At 41.4% G+C, this 17,107-nt stretch overlaps 1 protein-coding gene across 7 annotated transcripts in view; it reads left to right on the top strand.

Moving 5' to 3' along the window:
• Positions 1–17,107, top strand: part of LOC139761740 (uncharacterized) — a 313,003-nt gene that overhangs the window by 75,874 nt on the left and 220,022 nt on the right. For 6 of the 7 annotated variants that reach the window (XM_071686163.1, XM_071686174.1, XM_071686198.1 and 3 more), the window contains one exon: positions 14,718–14,783. The exons of the other annotated variant lie outside the window; for it this stretch is intronic. In XM_071686163.1, the coding sequence (XP_071542264.1) occupies positions 14,718–14,783 (66 nt within the window). The remainder of the gene's footprint in view (positions 1–14,717; positions 14,784–17,107) is intronic. 7 annotated transcript variants of the gene reach the window in all.

Here is a 17,107-nt window from a genome sequence, read left to right as displayed (position 1 = left end):
GGCTGTCTTTGAGGATAATATCGTATGAGAAAACTCTGCATACAGTGAAGTATTGTTGCTTTGTACTTCATATAACAGCATATTTGCAGGTACTGCTGTATATTCTGTTAACAAATCACCACCATTCTGAGCAAGCTTGTCGTTGGATGATGCTTGGCCATCGTGTATACATCTCTGTTTGATTTAGTGTTTATAAGCACAGGGAGCTGTGGTTTCGGTGCATTACACATGACAGCTAGAGATTGAGCGTGAACGAACATGGTCTTTTATTTTGTCTGTTTTCCTGGCGCTACCTCACTGAAGTAGGGGGTAGTGATGCTGTTTCTTGTGGGATGGGATAGGGCCAGGAATGGATGAAGGCAAGCAAGTATGCTCATGTGTATATATGTATATGTCAGTGTATTTGTATGTATATATTGATGTGCATATGTATCCATATGTTGATTTGTATATGTGTGTATATGTGCGTGTATGGGCATTTATGTATATATATGTGTATATGAGTTGATGGGCCATTCTTCGTCTGTTTCCCGGCGCTACCTCACTGACACTGGACATGGCGATCAAGTATATATATTTATTATTATTTTGCTTTGTCGCTGTCTCCCGCGTTAGCGAGGTAGCGCAAGGAAACAGACAAAAGAATGGCCCAACCCACCCACATACACATGTATATACATACACGTCCACACATGCAAATGTACATACCTATACATCTCAATGTGTACACACACAGACATATACGTATATACACATGTACACAATTCATACTGTCTGCCTTTATTCATTCCCGTCGCCACCCCACCACACATGAAATAAAAACACCCTTCCCCATCATGTGTGCGAGGTAGTGCTAGGAAAAGACAACAAAGGCCACATTCATTCACACTCAGTCTCTAGCTGTCATGTAATAATGCACTGAAACCACAGCTCCCTTTCCACATCCATGCCCCACAGAACTTTCCATGGTTTACCCCAGACGCTTCACATGCCCTGGTTCAATCCATTGACAGCACGTTGACCCCAGTATACCACATCTTTCTAATTTACTCTATTCCTTGCACGCCTTTCACCCTCCTGCATGTTCAGGCCCCAATCACTCAAAATCTTTTTCACTCCATCTTTCCACCTCCAATTTGGTCTCCCATTTCTCCTCGTTCCCTCCACCTCTGACACATATATCCTCTTGGTCAATCTTTTCTCACTCATTCTCTCCATGTAACCAAACCATTTCAAAACACCCTCTTCTGCTCTCTCAATCACACTCTTTTTACTACCACACATCTCTCTTACCCTATTATTACTTACTCGATCAAACCACCTCACACCACATATTGTCCTCAAACATCTCATTTCCAGCACATCCACCCTCCTTAGCACAACTCTATCTATAGCCCACGATTCGCAACCATATAACATTGTTGGAACCACTATTTCTTCAAACATACCCATTTTTGCTTTCTGAGATAATGTTCTCGACTTCCGCACATTCTTCAACACTCCCAGAACTTTCGCCCCCTCCCCCACCCTATGATTCACTTCCGCTTCCATGGTTCCATCCGCTGCCAAATCCACTCCCAGATGTCTAAAACACTTCACTTCCTCCAGTTTTTCTCCATTCAAATTTGCCTCCCAGTGGACTCGTCCCTCAACCCTACTGTGCCTAATAACCTTGCTATTATTCACATTTACTCTCAGCTTTCTTCTTTCACACACTTTACCAAACTCAGTCACCGGCTTCTGCAGTTTCTCACACGAATCACCCACCAGCGCTGTATCATCAGCGAACAACAACTGACTCACTTCCCATGCTCTCTCATCCACAACAGACTGCATACTTGCCCCTCTTTCCAAAACTCTTGCATTCACCTCCCTAACAACCCCATCCATGAACAAAGTAAACAACCATGGAGACATCACACACCCCTGCCGCAAACTTACATTCACTGAGAACCAATCACTTTCCTCTCTTCCTACACGTACACATGCCTTACATCCTCGATAAAAACTTTTTACTGCTTCTAACAACTTTCCTCCCACACCATATGTTCTTAATACCTTCCACAGAGCATCTCTATCAACTCTATCATATGCCTTCTTCAGATCCATAAATGCTACATACAAATCCATTTGCTTTTCTAAGTATTTCTCACATACATTCTTCATAGCAAACACCTGATCCACACATCCTCTACCACTTCTGAAACCACACTGCTCTTCCCCAATCTGATGCTCTGTACATGCCTTCACCTCTCAATCAATACCCTCCCATATAATTTACCAGGAATACTCAACAAACATATACCTCTGTAATTTGAGCGCTCAGTTTTATCCCCTTTGCCTTTGTACAATGGCACTATGCACGCATTTCGCCAATCCTCAGGCACCTCACCATGAGTCATACATACATTAAATAACCTTACCAACCAGTCAACAATACAGTCACCCCCTTTTTTAATAAATTCCACTGCAATACCATCCAAACCTGCTGCCTTGCCGGCATATTTGTGTATATATATATATATATATATATATATATATATATATATATATATATATATATATATATATATATATTATTTTTTTATTTTTTTATTATACTTTGTCGCTGTCTCCCGCATTTGCGAGGTAGCGCAAGGAAACAGACGAAAGAAATGGCCCAACCCACCCCCATACACATGTATATACATACGTCCACACACGCAAATATACATACCTACACAGCTTTCCATGGTTTACCCCAGTCACTTCACATGCCTTGATTCAATCCACTGACAGCACGTCAACCCCGGTATACCACATTGCTCCAATTCACTCTATTCCTTGCCCTCCTTTCACCCTCCTGCATGTTCAGGCCCCGATCACACAAAATCTTTTTCACTCCATCTTTCCACCTCCAATTTGGTCTCCCTCTTCTCCTCGTTCCCTCCACCTCCGACACATATATTCTCTTGGTCAATCTTTCCTCACTCATTCTCTCCATGTGCCCGAACCATTTCAAAACACCCTCTTCTGCTCTCTCAACCACGCTCTTTTTATTTCCACACATCTCTCTTACCCTTACGTTACTTACTCGATCAAACCACCTCACACCACACATTGTCCTCAAACATCTCATTTCCAGCACATCCATCCTCCTGTGCACAACTCTATCCATAGCCCACGCCTCGCAACCATACAACATTGTTGGAAGCACTATTCCTTCAAACATACCCATTTTTGCTTTCCGAGATAATGTTCTCGACTTCCACACATTCTTCAAGGCTCCCAGAATTTTCGCCCCCTCTCCCACCCTATGATCCACTTCCGCTTCCATGGTTCCATCCGCTGCCAGATCCACTCCCAGATATCTAAAACACTTCACTTCCTCCAGTTTTTCTCCATTCAAACTCACCTCCCAATTGAATTGACCCTCAACCCTACTGTACCTAATAACCTTGCTCTTATTCACATTTACTCTTAACTTTCTTCTTTCACACACTTTACCAAACTCAGTCATCAGCTTCTGCAGTTTCTCACATGAATCAGCCACCAGCGCTGTATCATCAGCGAACAACAACTGACTCACTTCCCAAGCTCTCTCATCCCCAACAGACTTCATACTTGCCCCTCTTTCCAAAACTCCTGCATTCACCTCCCTAACAACCCCATCCATAAACAAATTAAACAACCATGGAGACATCACACACCCCTGCCGCAAACCTACATTCACTGAGAACCAATCACCTTCCTCTCCTCCCACACGTACACATGCCTTACATCCTCGATAAAAACTTTTCACTGCTTCTAACAACTTGCCTCCCACACCATATATTCTTAATACCTTCCACAGAGCATCTCTATCAACTCTATCATATGCCTTGTCCAGATCCATAAATGCTACATACAAATCCATTTGTTTTTCTAAGTATTTCTCACATACATTCTTCAAAGCAAACACCTGATCCACACATCCTCTACCACTTCTGAAACCACACTGCTCTTCCCCAATCTGATGCTCTGTACACGCCTTCACCCTCTCAATCAGTACCCTCCCATATAATTTACCAGGAATACTCAACAAACTTATACCTCTGTAATTTAAGCACTCACTCTTATCCCCTTTGCCTTTGTACAATGTCACTATGCACTCATTCCGCCAATCCTCAGGCACCTCACCATGAATAATACATACATTAAATAACCTTACCAACCAGTCAACAGTACATTCACCCCCTTTTTTAATAAATTCCACTGCAATACCATCCAAACCTGCTGCATTGCCAGCTTTCATCTTCCGCAAAGCTTTTACTACCTCTTCTCTGTTTACCAGATCATTTTCTCCAACCCTCTCACTTTGCACACCACCTCGACCAAAACACCCTTTATCTGCCACTCTATCATCAAACACATTCAACAAACCTTCAAAATACTCACTCCATCTCCTTTTCACATCACCACTACTTGTTATCACCTCCTCATTTGCGCCCTTCACTGAAGTTCCCATTTGCTCCCTTGTCTTACGTACTTTATTTATCTCCTTCCAGAACATCTTTTTATTCTCCCTAAAATTTAATGATACTCTCTCACCCCAACTCTCATTTGCCCTCTTTTTCACCTCTTGCACCTTTCTCTTGACCTGTCTCTTTCTTTTATACATCTACCACTCAATTGCATTTTTTCCCTGCAAAAATCGTCCAAATGCCTCTCTCTTCTCTTTCACTAATAATCTTACTTCTTCATCCCACCACTCACTACCCTTTCTAATCAACCCACCTCCCACTCTTCTCATGTCACAAGCATCTTTTGCGCAATCCATCACTGATTCCCTAAATACATCCCATTCCTCCCCCACTCCCCTTACTTCCATTGTTCTCACCTTTTTCCATTCTGTACTCAGTCTCTCCTGGTACTTCCTCACACAAGTCTCCTTCCCAAGCTCACTTACTCTCACCACCCTCTTCACCCCAACATTCACTCTTCTTTTCTGATAACCCATACAAATCTTCACCTTAGCCTCCACAAGATAATGATCAGACATCCCTCCAGTTGCACCTCTCAGCACATTAACATCCAAGTCTCTCTTTCGCGCGCCTGTCAATTAACACGTAATCCAATAACGCTCTCTGGCCATCTCTCCTACTTACGTACGTATACTTATGTATTTCTTGCTTTTAAAACCAGGTATTCCCAGTCACCGGTCCTTTTTCAGCACATAAATCTACAAGCTCTTCACCATTTCCATTTACATCACTGAACACCCCATGTATACCAATTATTCCCTCAACTGCCACATTACTCACCTTTGCATTCAAATCACCCATCACTATAACCCGGTCTCGTGCATCAAAACCACTAACATGCTCCTTCAGCTGCTCCCAAAACACTTGCCTCTCATGATCTTTCTTCTCGTGCCCAGGTGCATATGCATCAATAATCACCCATCTCTCTCCATCAACTTTCAGTATATATATATATATATATATATATATATATATATATATATATATATATATATTTTTTTTTTTTTATACTTTGTCGCTGTCTCCCGCGTTTGCGAGGTAGCGCAAGGAAACAGACGAAAGAAATGGCCCAACCCCCCCCCCATACACATGTACATACACACGTCCACACACGCAAATATACATACCTACACAGCTTTCCATGGTTTACCCCAGACGCTTCACATGCCCCGACTCAATCCACTGACAGCACGTCAACCCCTGTATACCACATCGCTCCAATTCACTCTATTCCTTGCCCTCCTTGCATGTTCAGGCCCCGATCACACAAAATCTTTTTCACTCCATCTTTCCACCTCCAATTTGGTGTCCCACTTCTCCTCGTTCCCTCCACCTCCGACACATATATCCTCTTGGTCAATCTTTCCTCACTCATTCTCTCCATGTGCCCAAATCATTTCAAAACACCCTCTTCTGCTCTCTCAACCACGCTCTTTTTATTTCCACACATCTCTCTTACCCTTACGTTACTTACTCGATCGAACCACCTCACACCACACATTGTCCTCAAACATCTCATTTCCAGCACATCCATCCTCCTGTGCACAACTCTATCCATAGCCCATGCCTCGCAACCATACAACATTGTTGGAACCACTATTCCTTCAAACATAGCCATTTTTGCTTTCCGAGATAATGTTCTCGACTTCCACACATTCTTCAAGGCTCCCAAGATTTTCGCCCCTCCCCCACCCTATGATCTACTTCCGCTTCCATGGTTCCATCCGCTGCCAGATCCATTCCCAGATATCTAAAACACTTTACTTCCTCCAGTTTTTCTCCATTCAAACTTACCTCCCAATTGACTTGACCCTCAACCCTACTGTACCTAATAACCTTGCTCTTATTCACATTTACTCTTAACTTTCTTCTTTCACACACTTTACCAAACTCAGTCACCAGCTTCTGCAGTTTCTTACATGAATCAGCCACCAGCGCTGTATCATCAGCGAACAACAACTGACTCACTTCCTAAGCTCTCTCATCCCCAACAGACTTCATACTTGCCCCTCTCTCCAAAACTCTTGCATTCACCTCCCTAACAACCCCATCCATAAACAAATTAAACAACCATGGAGACATCACACACCCCTGCCGCAAACCTACATTCACTGAGAACCAATCACTTCCTCTCTTCCTACACATACACATGCCTTACATCTCGATAAAAACTTTTCACTGCTTCTAACAACTTGCCTCCCACACCATATATTCTTAATACCTTCCACAGAGCATCTCTATCAACTCTATCATATGCCTTGTCCAGATCCATAAATGCTACATACAAATCCATTTGTTTTTCTAAGTATTTCTCACATACATTCTTCAAAGCAAACACCTGATCCACACATCCTCTACCACTTCTGAAACCACACTGCTCTTCCCCAATCTGATGCTCTGTACACGCCTTCACCCTCTCAATCAGTACCCTCCCATATAATTTACCAGGAATACTCAACAAACTTATACCTCTGTAATTTAAGCACTCACTCTTATCCCCTTTGCCTTTGTACAATGTCACTATGCACTCATTCCGCCAATCCTCAGGCACCTCACCATGAATAATACATACATTAAATAACCTTACCAACCAGTCAACAGTACATTCACCCCCTTTTTTAATAAATTCCACTGCAATACCATCCAAACCTGCTGCATTGCCAGCTTTCATCTTCCGCAAAGCTTTTACTACCTCTTCTCTGTTTACCAGATCATTTTCTCCAACCCTCTCACTTTGCACACCACCTCGACCAAAACACCCTTTATCTGCCACTCTATCATCAAACACATTCAACAAACCTTCAAAATACTCACTCCATCTCCTTTTCACATCACCACTACTTGTTATCACCTCCTCATTTGCGCCCTTCACTGAAGTTCCCATTTGCTCCCTTGTCTTACGTACTTTATTTATCTCCTTCCAGAACATCTTTTTATTCTCCCTAAAATTTAATGATACTCTCTCACCCCAACTCTCATTTGCCCTCTTTTTCACCTCTTGCACCTTTCTCTTGACCTGTCTCTTTCTTTTATACATCTACCACTCAATTGCATTTTTTCCCTGCAAAAATCGTCCAAATGCCTCTCTCTTCTCTTTCACTAATAATCTTACTTCTTCATCCCACCACTCACTACCCTTTCTAATCAACCCACCTCCCACTCTTCTCATGTCACAAGCATCTTTTGCGCAATCCATCACTGATTCCCTAAATACATCCCATTCCTCCCCCACTCCCCTTACTTCCATTGTTCTCACCTTTTTCCATTCTGTACTCAGTCTCTCCTGGTACTTCCTCACACAAGTCTCCTTCCCAAGCTCACTTACTCTCACCACCCTCTTCACCCCAACATTCACTCTTCTTTTCTGATAACCCATACAAATCTTCACCTTAGCCTCCACAAGATAATGATCAGACATCCCTCCAGTTGCACCTCTCAGCACATTAACATCCAAGTCTCTCTTTCGCGCGCCTGTCAATTAACACGTAATCCAATAACGCTCTCTGGCCATCTCTCCTACTTACGTACGTATACTTATGTATTTCTTGCTTTTAAAACCAGGTATTCCCAGTCACCGGTCCTTTTTCAGCACATAAATCTACAAGCTCTTCACCATTTCCATTTACATCACTGAACACCCCATGTATACCAATTATTCCCTCAACTGCCACATTACTCACCTTTGCATTCAAATCACCCATCACTATAACCCGGTCTCGTGCATCAAAACCACTAACATGCTCCTTCAGCTGCTCCCAAAACACTTGCCTCTCATGATCTTTCTTCTCGTGCCCAGGTGCATATGCATCAATAATCACCCATCTCTCTCCATCAACTTTCAGTATATATATATATATATATATATATATATATATATATATATATATATATATATTTTTTTTTTTTTATACTTTGTCGCTGTCTCCCGCGTTTGCGAGGTAGCGCAAGGAAACAGACGAAAGAAATGGCCCAACCCCCCCCCCATACACATGTACATACACACGTCCACACACGCAAATATACATACCTACACAGCTTTCCATGGTTTACCCCAGACGCTTCACATGCCCCGACTCAATCCACTGACAGCACGTCAACCCCTGTATACCACATCGCTCCAATTCACTCTATTCCTTGCCCTCCTTGCATGTTCAGGCCCCGATCACACAAAATCTTTTTCACTCCATCTTTCCACCTCCAATTTGGTGTCCCACTTCTCCTCGTTCCCTCCACCTCCGACACATATATCCTCTTGGTCAATCTTTCCTCACTCATTCTCTCCATGTGCCCAAATCATTTCAAAACACCCTCTTCTGCTCTCTCAACCACGCTCTTTTTATTTCCACACATCTCTCTTACCCTTACGTTACTTACTCGATCGAACCACCTCACACCACACATTGTCCTCAAACATCTCATTTCCAGCACATCCATCCTCCTGTGCACAACTCTATCCATAGCCCATGCCTCGCAACCATACAACATTGTTGGAACCACTATTCCTTCAAACATAGCCATTTTTGCTTTCCGAGATAATGTTCTTGACTTCCACACATTCTTCAAGGCTCCCAAGATTTTCGCCCCTCCCCCACCCTATGATCTACTTCCGCTTCCATGGTTCCATCCGCTGCCAGATCCATTCCCAGATATCTAAAACACTTTACTTCCTCCAGTTTTTCTCCATTCAAACTTACCTCCCAATTGACTTGACCCTCAACCCTACTGTACCTAATAACCTTGCTCTTATTCACATTTACTCTTAACTTTCTTCTTTCACACACTTTACCAAACTCAGTCACCAGCTTCTGCAGTTTCTTACATGAATCAGCCACCAGCGCTGTATCATCAGCGAACAACAACTGACTCACTTCCTAAGCTCTCTCATCCCCAACAGACTTCATACTTGCCCCTCTCTCCAAAACTCTTGCATTCACCTCCCTAACAACCCCATCCATAAACAAATTAAACAACCATGGAGACATCACACACCCCTGCCGCAAACCTACATTCACTGAGAACCAATCACTTTCCTCTCTTCCTACACATACACATGCCTTACATCTTCGATAAAAACTTTTCACTGCTTCTAACATATATACTTTCTATTATCCCTGGGGATAGGGGAGAAAGAATACTTTCCACGTATTCCCTGCATTTCGTAGAAGGCGAGTAAAAGGGGAGGGAGCAAGGGGCTAGAAATCTTCCCCTCTTGTTTTTTTTTAATTTTCCAAAAGAAGGAACAGAGAAGGGGGCCAGGTGAGGATATTCCGTCAGAGGCCCAGTGCTCTGTTCTTAACGCTACCTTGCTAACGCGGGAAATGGCGGATAGTTTGAAAGAAAGATATACTTTCTATATTGATGGTTTTCACTCAGTCTTTTTTCTTGAATAGTCTTGTAAAATGAGTTTTCAATTTGTTTCCTTTTTTCCTCTGCTTATGTATTGCATTTTCACTTTTGATGGATAGCCTCTGCCTACTCTGAAGGATACAGCAGATTAACATTAATGCAGATGATACTTTTTAGAGATCATCAGAACCCATGAAAACTTCACCTAACTTTTCAGAGCAGCTGACATTTACTCTCCATTTAATATGTATTTATTGTGGTTGTGTTTCAAACTAGCTCTCCAGAGGGTTTTTTCATGTTGTGCATTTGCTGCTGTTAGATTAGTTAAGCCTAATAGGGAAGATGTAGGTTATCTGATGTAAAAGTAGGTAAAACTGATTTAGAAATATGCAGAACCAATGAAGATCTCATATAAGGACCTCTTTTTTTATAAGAAAAATGTAATCATCATGGATCAAGAAGGTGCAGGTATGGAGAGGTAAATGTTTTGGCAAGAAGATGAATCAGAAAAAGTGCTGGAAGGGGTATGAAAGGAGGGTAACTGAAAGCTTAGGTGGAAGTGCAGTGAATGTAGGGATGCAGTCATGTGTGAATTTGTTTAATATGTTTAGAGAAATACTATTAAAGTTTGTATTAGTAGTTGGATGTAGAATCATAAGATATAGGAATAGAAAGGGCAATGCATGCTGAATGGAATAGGTTAGAAATCCTGTAGAAGAGAAGAAAAAGGCATATGATAGATTTCTCGAAAGGAATGTACCAGTGGCAGTTCAGCAAAAGAGTAGGGATGAATGTAAAATGTGTTGTGTAAGTGGAATGTTGAGAAGCTGATAGAGGAAAGGAAAGAAAGAGTGGATGAAAGTTTAGGAAGATAGTTCAGTGAAAAGTTTCCTGATATTAAGAAATTATTCTGGAAGGAGGTGAAAAAGGAAAGAGGTGGATGTAAGAGTGGAAATGTTAATGTGAGAAGTATGGGAAGGGGGTTGTTGAATCAAAAGGAGGAAGTGCAAGGAAGATGGAAAGAGTATTTTGAAAAACTGATGAATATGGGGGAAGATGAGGAAGCAGTTGTTATGTGAATGGGCATGGAAGGAAGAGGCTACAAGTACAAGAGCCTAAAGCAAAAAGGGAGGAAAGAAGGGCAGTAATGAGGCTGAAGATAAGAACGGCACCTGGAATGGATGGGATTATGGCTGAAATGCTGAAGTATGGAGGAGAAAGTGGGATAGAATGGATGCATCTGATATGTAGTTTAGCATGGAAAGAAGGTTGTGCCTGAAGATTGGGAAAAACATTATTGTTTCTTTAGTCAAAGGAAAAGATGCTAAGGATATATGTAGCACTTAAAGGGGGATGAGTCTATTAAGTATACCAAGAAAAGTGTGTGCAAGAATGTTGACTATTAGAGTGATGGAAGTGACTGAATGCAAAATAAGTGAGGAGCAACGGGGTTTTAGGAAAGGTATGGGATGTATGGATCAGATTTTTGTGGTGGAAATGACCATGGAAAAGTATTTAGCAACAGTTAAGAAGTTGTATGCAACTTTTATGGATCTGGAGAAAGTGTATGACAGAGTCAAGTAAGAGAGGGAGCAGCATTGAAGGATGTGAAGGAATGCCATGTTGAGTCATCAGCATATGAGTGAATTTAGTTATTTGTAGGAGAAAGGAACTCATTGATAAAAAGGGGAGAAAGTGTAGGAGACAGGCCAGAACCTTGAGGAACACTGCTGTTGATGAAGAAAGGGGGAAAGGTTGATTCATCAAGATCCATGGAAATAGATCAGCCATAGAGGAAGCTAGATATGATGGAACAAAGTGAGGGAAGGAAGCCAAAAGAAGGGGGTTTAGAGATGAGGCCCCAATGTCACACCTTGTCGAAAGCCTTGGATATATAAAGGGCAACTACAAAGGATATCACAAAATGTTTCAGGGATGCTGACCAGACATTATTAAAGCAGGAAAGAATTTCACTAGTGGATCTTGTTTTACAGAAGCCATGCTGGTGATAATAGAGAAGACTAAGAGATTCAAAATGTCTGAGGATATGGAAGTTGAAGAGGGATTCAAGAACTAGAAATAGTAGATTACAAAGCATCTGAAGGGATTAGAATGGTCACCCTTCTTTGATACTGATGTACCAATACATGCTTTCTAGAAGAAAAGTTCTAGTTTTTAAATAGAAACAGAATAGACGAGCAAGCACAGGTGCAAGTTCAGAGGCACACTCTTTCATTATATGTGGATGATTGCCATCAGTTCCATAAGCTTTGCTTGTATCCAGAATGAAGAGCATTTTTTGACGTTTAAATAAGAGAATATAGGGAGGTGCATATGATCAGTAAGAGGGGCATCAGGGTGTGAAGGAATATTGCTATCATCCAAGGTAGAGTTAGAGGAGAAATGAAAACTAGAGAGAGTTGCTCTGTCTATGAGAGAAACAGCTATCGTCCCATCAGAACAGAAAAGTAAAGTAAAGGTAGAGCAACAGTTGCTGTTGGCAATGTCCTTGGCTAAAGACCAGAATAGACAAATCAGTAAATGAGAAGGAGAGGTTATCGCACGTCCTTTGATTAGAGGAATGCTTTGCCTCATATATAATGTACTTGCTGTCATTACAGGCTTTTATATTTGCTGAATGGGAGTCAAGGAATCATGGATAATGTACTTGCAGTCATTACGAGCTGTAATAAATGCTGAACGGAAGTTGGGGAAAGAAGAGCTTCTGCAAACCTGATATGCTTGTTCCCTTGCCTGAATGGCCTCAGAACAGGAACGGTTGAACCATGTATTGGAGAACGAGTTGTTCTTGGATGAATAGGGGTATAAATGCTTCCATTCCTACAACAAAATTCTCTGCTATGTGTTTGTTGGAGACAAATATCACCACATAAGAGACAGTAATTTACTTAAGGGAAATCAGAAAATACTTCTCTTAACTTATTCCAATCAGCTTTCTTTTGGTGCCAGTATTTACATTTAGAAGGGGTTTCTAGAAGTGGAGATACCATTAAGATAAATACATTTATGAAAGTATGGTCAGATGAACCAGTTAGAGGCAAGATTGTGTAGCTACAGCATGAATGATAAAAGAAAACATCTAGAATATTAGGACAGTGGTCACAGCAGTCAGGAATATGAATGGGATGGATGATAATTTACTTTAGTTCATTGAGAATGGAGAACAATGAGGGCTTAGAAAAAAATCTGTATAGGAGGAATTCAACCATTCCCTTATGGTGACTTGAAATCTAGGTAGATCTTGGCTTACACGTGAGAGGATATCACGGCCTCATGGCAGGGGTTTATATAGTAAAAGAAAGATATAGAATTTGTAGAATGAGGAGAGCAGGAGGTGTAACATAGGAAAGCCGTGGTAGCTGGGAGACATATCTTGAGCCATATGACATCATAGTTTGGGGTGCTCAAGGCTCTCATGGCATGCCACAGGTGTGCTGATATTGGAATATGCACTAAGACCACCTTTGAACTGGAATTGCATGTGAAAATTATAGTTGGATATGAGAAAGGGGCTCCTGAGAACATAATTAGACAATTGGATCTGGATGAGAAGTAAGATATTAGAAGAGGTACTAGACAGATGATGGTCAACAGAAAAGAGGTTCCAAGACAGACCATGAATGTTGGTGTAAATAAAAAAGAGGCAAGGTCATGGGTAGTGGCTGCTACTGCTGCTGTCTTAGCCCTCCCTCTCGTAGAATCAGGTGGGAACCTGGAGATTCTTAGCACCCTTGATGCCTGGGACCAGAGGCATAAGTTTGTTGGACTCTGTAATGATTACATCTAAAAATGGTTGTGCAGACAGGAGATGGTAAGAGAACTTATGTAAAGAAAATAAGCGAGATTTGAATGTGTGTAATGCTTGTAAGGATAAGATGGCAGGACTAGCCAGGTAGTCCTGCTCTAATAACACCAGATAAGATCAGCGATCCTAACATGGAGGCTTTAAAATGGTTCTGAGCACAACTTTAATGCTTCTGAGTCAGGATGGTAATACCACCCTGAGTGGCTGATGTCAACAGCCTACCACGAGTATTCATTAATGCACACTTTTTGCTTATTGTGCTCTTGGATTTTTCTTTATTCACCTCCACTGTCTGTGCATCCACAATATTTCTCCTTTGTATGACTCTTCTTTCAGCTTCAGCTTTCCTGCTACCAGTATCATCATTGTTATGCTTTATTCCCAGATATTTAAATTCATCTATGATTTCTAGTTCTTCCCCTTGCAGACTAATCTTACACTCTGATTTCCTTTCCCCTTCAAACACTTGTGTCAAACTTTTATTCATATTCACATTGAGCATCCTCTTCCTAAATACATCATTGAACTGGCCAACCATTCTGTCCAACTCTTCCTGTGACACACCTAACAACACAGCATTATATTCCTGCAGCAACTGTAGTAGATTCTATTAGGTTTCTCTGTGGTGAACATACCACAACCAGTCCAACTCTCTCACATCTCCCTCAGTGCTCCATCCATAGAAACTTTAAATAACCAAAGTGACAGATGACATCACTCAAATTTGCTGCAGTCCCATTTTTTATTTAGACTATTCATTCTCGCCACATTTTCTCTCTCACATGTGTCAGTACAGTTATAAGATTTCTGAACAGCATTCATATGTCAAACTCAAATCATGTGTAGTTGAGTAGAAAATTCCCAAAGTGCTTTCTTATTCACTTTATCATGTGCTTTTTCTTATCTTTAAATGCTGCTTACATTTTTTTCTGTTAAACATTCTCCACTACCTGTAGAAGTGGAGTTTCATTGTCAGAAATCTTGTTCTTGACCAAAGAAGAGTTACAACAGCTATATTATTTGATATGTTATTATTCTTGCAGGCAAATATTGAGGCTAGTCATGCAGATTAAGAATCAGCAGTTAGTCAGCACTGGAAGACATATGATGTAAGTTTGTGAAATAGTTTTTTCTTCAGTATTTCAAAACTGCATCAAAACTAGGTGGAAGTTGAAAATGATTTTATTCTTCTAGTTACCCTAGATGTTCAGTTAACTTTTTCAAGTTAATTAAGTTTATCTTATGGGCACTTGTTTCTGTTAAAATGTATTTTCATTACATATTTTTAAAAAAGGGGGTGACTGTATTATTGACTGGTTGGTAAGGTTATTTAATGTATGTATGACTCATGGTGAGGTGCCTGAGGATTGGCAGAATGCGTGCATAGTGCCATTGTACAAAGGCAAAGGGGATAAGAGTGAGTGCTCAAATTACAGAGGTATAAGTTTGGGGATAGGGGAGAAAGAATACTTCCCACGTATTCCCTGCGTGTCGTAGAAGGCGACTAAAAGGGGAGGGAGCGGGGGGCTGGAAATCCTCCCCTCTCAATTTTTTTTCATTTTCCAAAAGAAGGAACAGAGAAGGGGGCCAGGTGAGGATATTCCCTCAATGGCCCAGTCCTCAGTTCTTAACGCTACCTCGCTAACGCGGGAAATGGCGAATAGTTTGAAAAAAAAAAAAAAAAAAGTTGAGGATTCCTGGTAAATTATATGGGAGGGTATTGATTGAGAGGTTGAATGCGTGTACAGAGCATCAGATTGGGGAAGAGCAGTGTGGTTTCAGAAGTGGTAGAGAATGTGTGCATCAGGTGTTTGCTTTGAAGAATGTATGTGAGAAATACTTAGAAAAGCAAATGGATTTGTATGTAGCATTTATGGATCTGGAGAAGACATATGATAGAGTTGATAGAAATGCTCTGTGGAAGGTATTAAGAATATATGGTGTGGGAGGCAAGTTGTTAGAAGCAGTGAAAAGTTTTAATCAAGGATGTAAGGCATGTGTACGTGTAGGAAGAGAGGAAAGTGATTGGTTCTCAGTGAATGTAGGTTTGCAGCAGAGGTGTGTGATGTTTCCATGGTTGTTTAATTTGTTTATGGATGGGGTTCTTAGGGAGGTGAATGCAAGAGTTTTGGAAAGAGGGGCAAGTATGAAGTCTGTTTGGGATGAGAGAGCTTGGGAAGTGAGTCAGTTGTTGTTCGCTGATGATACAGCGCTGGTCGCTGATTCATGTGAGAAACTGCAGAAGGTGGTGACTGAGTTTGGTAAAGTGTGTGAAAGAAGAAAGTTGAGAGTAAATGTGAATAAGAGCAAGGTAATTAGGTACAGTAGGGGTGAGGGTCAAGTCAACTGGGAGGTAAGTTTGAATGGAGAAAAACTGGAGGAAGTAAAGTGTTTTAGATATCTGGGAGTGGATGTGGCAGCGGATGGAACCATGGAAGCGGAAGTGGATCATAGGGTGGGGGAGGGGGCGAAAATCCTGGGAGCCTTGAAGAATGTGTGGAAGTCGAGAACATTATCTCGGAAAGCAAAAATGGGTATGTTTGAAGGAATAGTGGTTCCAACAATGTTGTATGGTTGCGAGGCGTGGGCTATGAATAGAGTTGTGCGCAGGAGGATGGATGTGCTGGAAATGAGATGTTTGAGGACAATGTGTGGTGTGAGGTGGTTTGAGCAAGTAAGTAACGTAAGGGTAAGAGAGATGTGTGGAAATAAAAAGAGCGTGGTTGAGAGAGCAGAAGAGAGTGTTTTGAAATGGTTTGGGCACATGGAGAGAATGAGTGAGGAAAGATTGACCAAGAGGATATATGTGTCTGAGGTGGAGGGAATGAGGAGAAATGGGAGACCAAATTGGAGGTGGAAAGATGGAGTGAAAAAGATTTTGTGTGATCGGGGCCTGAACATGCAGGAGGGTGAAAGGAGGGCAAGGAATAGAGTGAATTGGATCGATATGGTATAACGGGGTTGACGTGCTGTCAGTGGATTGAATCAGGGCATGTGAAGCGTCGGGGAAACCATGGAAAGCTGTGTAGGTATGTATATTTGCGTGTGTGGACGTATGTATATACATGTGTATGGGGGTGGGTTGGGCCATTTCTTTCGTCTGTTTCCTTGCACTGCCTCGCAAACGCAGGAGACAGTGGAAAAAAAAAAAAAAGAAAAAAAAAAATCCTTGCTAATTTTTCAGTGCTGCAAGGCTATGTTTATCTCATTTCATCCAGTAAATTGTTTATCACCATACAAGTTAAAGTGGTATTGCAGAATCCTTTGCAGACTCCAGTCACATCTGGCATGAAACTCTCCTTTGCATTTTATATCCTTCATCCAAAGATCTTTTTATTCACAGATGCATTCATACTCATTTTTTTCCTGAGATCATTTGATTATTTGATTTCCTTTTATTCATGTGCAGCAGCCTTTTAACTTTTCAAGATTT

Source organism: Panulirus ornatus, chromosome 3 (assembly GCF_036320965.1).
Source record: "Panulirus ornatus isolate Po-2019 chromosome 3, ASM3632096v1, whole genome shotgun sequence".
In the NCBI taxonomy this organism is placed as follows: domain Eukaryota; kingdom Metazoa; phylum Arthropoda; class Malacostraca; order Decapoda; family Palinuridae; genus Panulirus; species Panulirus ornatus.
This window is presented reverse-complemented; position numbering and strand designations above follow the sequence as displayed.